This window comes from Plasmodium gallinaceum (assembly GCF_900005855.1).
Source record: "Plasmodium gallinaceum strain 8A genome assembly, contig: PGAL8A_v1_98, whole genome shotgun sequence".
NCBI lineage: Eukaryota > Apicomplexa > Aconoidasida > Haemosporida > Plasmodiidae > Plasmodium > Plasmodium gallinaceum.
In genome coordinates this window covers 1,721,441-1,726,680 of record NW_021628265.1, presented here as the reverse complement: position 1 = coordinate 1,726,680, position 5,240 = coordinate 1,721,441, and the positions used below count along the sequence as shown (strand labels likewise).

General features: G+C 17.3%; 2 protein-coding genes across 2 annotated transcripts in view; one reads left to right on the top strand and one right to left on the bottom strand.

Annotated features, from left to right (window-relative positions):
• The window catches only part of PIGH (phosphatidylinositol N-acetylglucosaminyltransferase subunit H, putative), a gene marked incomplete at both ends in the record, with an annotated part of 2,471 nt that extends 1,350 nt beyond the window's left edge, over positions 1-1,121 (bottom strand). The window contains 4 exons of the mRNA XM_028672747.1: positions 111-185; positions 374-486; positions 584-683; positions 990-1,121. Of these exons, the coding sequence (XP_028529269.1) occupies positions 111-185; positions 374-486; positions 584-683; positions 990-1,121 (420 nt within the window). The remainder of the gene's footprint in view (positions 1-110; positions 186-373; positions 487-583; positions 684-989) is intronic.
• Positions 1,122-2,333: 1,212 nt separating this feature from the next.
• The window catches only part of PGAL8A_00368800 (conserved Plasmodium protein, unknown function), a gene marked incomplete at both ends in the record, with an annotated part of 2,939 nt that continues 32 nt past the window's right edge, over positions 2,334-5,240 (top strand). The window contains 2 exons of the mRNA XM_028672746.1: positions 2,334-4,748; positions 4,877-5,240. The exon at positions 4,877-5,240 is cut by the window's right edge and continues 32 nt beyond it. Coding sequence (XP_028529268.1) covers positions 2,334-4,748; positions 4,877-5,240 — 2,779 coding nt within the window. The remainder of the gene's footprint in view (positions 4,749-4,876) is intronic.

The following is a 5,240-nucleotide window of genomic DNA, read 5'->3' as shown; positions in this document are numbered from 1 at the left end:
TAAATTAAAAACCTGTTTTAAAAAAAAAAAAAAAAAAAAAAAAACAAATACATAATTATATATATATATATATCAATATGAATAAAAATAGATAAATATTATAATTATACCTCAAAAACAACTATCAAATTATTATTCTTTAGAGTTAAACATAAATAGGGAGATATTTCAAATATATAAATAACCTTAAAAATAATCGTGTAACAAAAAAATTTTATTGTTTAATTCATTCTACAAATATACATTTATATATATATATATATATATATATATATATATATATATATATATATATATATATATATATATATATATATATATATATATATATATTTTTTATTTAATTATTCATTTATTTTTAAGAATATTTTACTTCATTAATAAATACACTTTTGATGTCATTTGCACAAATAAACTTCAAATGATGTTTAAATAAATTTTCCTTTTCAATTTGTATTCCAATGTTATTTATTAAAAGTAACTTTTCTGTTTAATAATTGAAAATTAAAAAAATAAAAGACAATTAGAGATAATAAATAAATATATATTTATAACTTTATTATTTATATTTAAAAAAATTAACCAATAGAATAATTATTAAGATAAGTAATAATAAGCAATATATATAAAAAAAACAGCAATATTTGAAATTCATCAATAGTTAAATATCCTTGCTTATGTGCCTGTTATATAGTATAAAAAAATAAAAGAATTAATAGTTGTATTTCAGTATCTTGTATTTTACTTTAATGTTTATTTAAAAATACTTTATTTTTTCATATTTATTTTATATTGTTTTATCTATCCTTTTTTTTAATTTTTATTAATTTTATTTACTAAATGCTTTCTTATTATATCTATTTCATTATTTTATTCTATTTCATGAAGTACATATATATATATATATATATATTTTCTCTTGATCTCTTCTTTTTATTTTTAATTATCACAATATAATATACAAATTTATATTGATGATTTATTCATACCGTATATATGTAATACATATAATATAAAGAAAAAATAAATAATACAAAAAATACAAATTTTCTTTTTTCCTTTTTTTCTGATATATATTCAATACCACACAAATGTTCAATTCTCCTTATTTTATTTTTCATTTTTTTTTCATTTTATTACTGTTTATATAATAAAAAGAAAGATAAATCTACTAATCTTTTCCACTAATACTCTCCAATTTTTTAATTATCAATATATATCATTTTTTATTTTTTTTTTTTTTTTTTTTTTTTTTTTTTTGGCATCATAAATATTCAAAAAAAGTTAAATATTTTTCTTATTTTAAAAATTTAAAAACATTTGTTTTAAACATTATACTATTTTTTTTTTTTTTTTTTTTTTTTTTTTTTGGCATCATAAATATTCAAAAAAAGTTAAATATTTTTCTTATTTTAAAAATTTAAAAACATTTGTTTTAAACATTATACTATTTTTTTTTTTTTTTTTTTTTTTTTTTTTTGGCATCATAAATATTCAAAAAAAGTTAAATATTTTTCTTATTTTAAAAATTTAAAAACATTTGTTTTAAACATTATACTATTTTTTTTTTTTTTTTTTTCTTTTTTTTTTTTTTTTGTTGATGTGCATAAAATATATAATAATTGAATAAATGAAGATAATAATAAAAATATAAGATTAAGACATATACAAAAATATTTTAATTATTTTTATTTTTTATTTATTTTTAAAAAAATACAATTCGTGTAAAAATAATATGAAAACATGTAATATGATGTATTTTAAAAAAAAAAAGAAATATTCTAAAAAAAAATTTTTTAAAAATGAAATATTTTATTCTTTTTTTTAATTTAAAATAAAATACAATAAAATATTTAAGATTAAATGATTTTAATCTATTCTAATATTAGAAAACATGTTAGACATTTGTTAAATTTGTTGTTTTAGTCTTTTTTTTTTTTTTTTTTAAATTATAATCATTTAAAATTTTCATACTATTTTTTTTATTTTTTTTGTATTATAGAGTAAATTTACTCATAGTTACAGATCAATTATTTTAGTTTATTTTTTTGTAATAGTATTTTGAAGGTACTGTTAAGACTATATATATAATATATAAGCATATTATGTTTTACATATATTTTTAAATTTCCAAAAAACCCATGTAAGTTATTTTTTCCTTTTTAAATTATTAGTTTTATAATTTTTTTTTTTTTTTTTTTTTTTTTAAAAAAAAAGCTTTCGTTTTTATTTTATTCTTCTAAAAATAAATTATATTTTGATATTTTTAGTTAGAGTAAATTAGTTATTGTAATTATACTACTTATTTATTATTAAGCTGACTTTTTTTTTAAATGGAAAAAAAGAAAAAAGATTACAAAATTTCCGATGATAATATGGTAAGCGAATATAATAGTATTTCAGAAAATCGCATGGATCCTCTATTAAAACTAAAAGAAGAAAGAGAAAAATTAATCCAATGGTCAATTAAATTAAAAAATAATAGCTCTTCATTTTTGAGCTCGGAGAAATTAGATAAAGGCAAAAGTGAGAAATATTATTCCAGTGATGAATCTTATAACAGTAATGAATATAATGAAAAGCTGAATAGAAATAACAAAAGCAACATTAGAAACATAAAAATAGATAATAAAGTAGATGATTATGAAAAGGATGAACATAACATAAAAGAATATAGTATGAATTCTAATGATGTAGTTAAATTAAGATTAAAAGGAAATATGGAAAATAAAAATAACATTCACATAAATTTTAAGGATAAAGATTTTCTAAGTGAATCAGCAGAAAAAGATGAGCCATATTTTATGTTTTCAAAGTATAGAGGAAGTAATACAAAATTGAATAACTCATTGAACCAAAATAAGAACGATATAAATAATTCAAATGTAGAAAATGAATATAAAATTCCAAAGAATAAAAAATATTTAACTGAAAACATTTTTGGTAAAAAAAAAAATTTTAGTAAAGAGCTAGCTCATTTTTCCAGTAATGATAGCTCTGTTGACATTACTGATCAAACTTTTTCTTTTAATAGTCTAAGAAAAGACATAAATACTTATGATAATAATAAGATAAACAATGATTATATAAAGAATATTCCTGATATACACATAAGAGAGCCACTTTATAAAATTTCTAAAAATGAAAACAAAACAGGGAATAATTTTATCATAGAAGATCAAAAAGATAAAAAAAAAGAATTAGATTCAAATAGTGATATTACATATAATGATTTTGGAAATAATAACTTGAAAAATAAAAAAAGAATAAAATTAACAAGAAAAAAAAAAAATGAAAACAATGATATTCATTCTTTTAAAATAAAAAACCAGATTTTGAATGATCTAAATGACATAAAAATTGAAAAAAATAACAAGTCTTCTAATGGAAGTACTCAAACCTTTTTACCTGTAACATCTTTAATAAATTCAACCGAAAATTCTTCTTGTACAACCATATTCTCTTATAATGAAAATAAGAAAAATAATAATGACAAATTAAAATATTTAGAAGCAAAAAAAATGGCAAGTTTATTAAAGGAAAAAGTAAATTTATTGGAAAAAAAAAAAGAAATTTTAAATGACAAAATGAATGATTTACATGATAATGCATATACTTTAATGGATGATAAGCAAAAAGATAATTTAACAATTCAACATTATGAAACATTAATAAAAAACTTAGAAGGTAAATATAACAAATTATTTAATATGTATCAAGAATTAGATGAACATCGTATTTCTTATGTTGAAGCTTATAGAGAAAAACAAACAAAAATAGAAAATTTATGTGCTATTATGCAAATAAAAAGTGAAGAAAATCTAAAATTAATGCAAGAAATGAACATTCTAAGTAAAAAAGTGGAAGAATTACAAGGTCATATTTATGAATATACAAAAGATATTGAAGAAAAGGAAATTACTTTAAATAAAAAAAAAGAAGAAAGTATTATGTTAAAAAATTCACTAGAAAAATCTAATAATGAAATTGAAAAATTAAAAAACATGTTAGAACAAAAATCAAAAGAATTAAATGAAATGATAGAAAAAAATAATTCTCTACAAAAAGAAATTGAAAACGCAAAAATTAAATATAATGAAATGGAAGAAAAATATAGTAATGCAGATAATTTTTATATGCCAAAAATAGATAATTTGCAGTATATTCTTAATAAAATTCTGCAAGTTTTTAAATTAAATGACGAAAATATTCTGAATTATTCTAATTTTTTTAAAGAAAATGCTAAGATTATTGAAGAAAAGCTTAGAGATACTAATAATAAATATGAAGATATAATTCTTTTATTAGATAGTAACTTAGTAGATCCAATTATAAATGTAATTATGGAAAGAGAAAATGAATATAAAGAGAAAAAAAGGGATATGGAAAATAAGTTTGATGATGAACTACTAAAAATGTTCGAAACTAATATCCACAACATTGAATTAGCTGAAAATCAAATTGATCAATTCAAAAATAAATTAGCATCAACAATTCTTCAAAGAAATAATTCGAAAAATAAAGCTTTACTATTATCTCATGGACAAGGTCGTTTAAATAATAAACCAATAATTAAAGAACTAAAAAAAATGAATATGGGAACACTAATTTATAAATGCAAATATTACACATTTACACATAAACCTGTTTTAATATACATGAAAATTGTTGATCACAAATTTATTACATGGAGTAAAAATACTAAAGGAGATAAAGGATTTAAAAAGAAAAAATTGATAGAAATTAAGGTTTAAATTATACATATAGTTTATATTTTGTTTTAATTTTACATAATCATATATATATATATAATCTTATATTATTTTTTTATATATTTTTTTATATATTTTTTTGAAATTTTTTATTTTTAATACAGGATGTTACATCGATAGATTATGGTATAAATAGTAGACCTGTTTATTGGCTAATTGAAAAACAGAACAAAAAAAAACTAGAAAAAAAAAAAATAGGATCAAATCAATTTTATGATAATGAGTACCAAATTGATCCATATAAATGTTTCACTTTATATACAAAAAAAAGAGCTTATGATTTTTTTTCGGATGATGAAGAAGTAATTGCTACATGGGTAATAGGTCTTGGTGTTTTATGTTATGAATATACTAACAGTCCTAATATTCAATCAAGATCAGAATTTATTATTAAAAAAGCTCAATTGAAATTAAAATTATATTGTATTAAAAATAATATTAATTATACTATATTGTGGAAAGATGCTA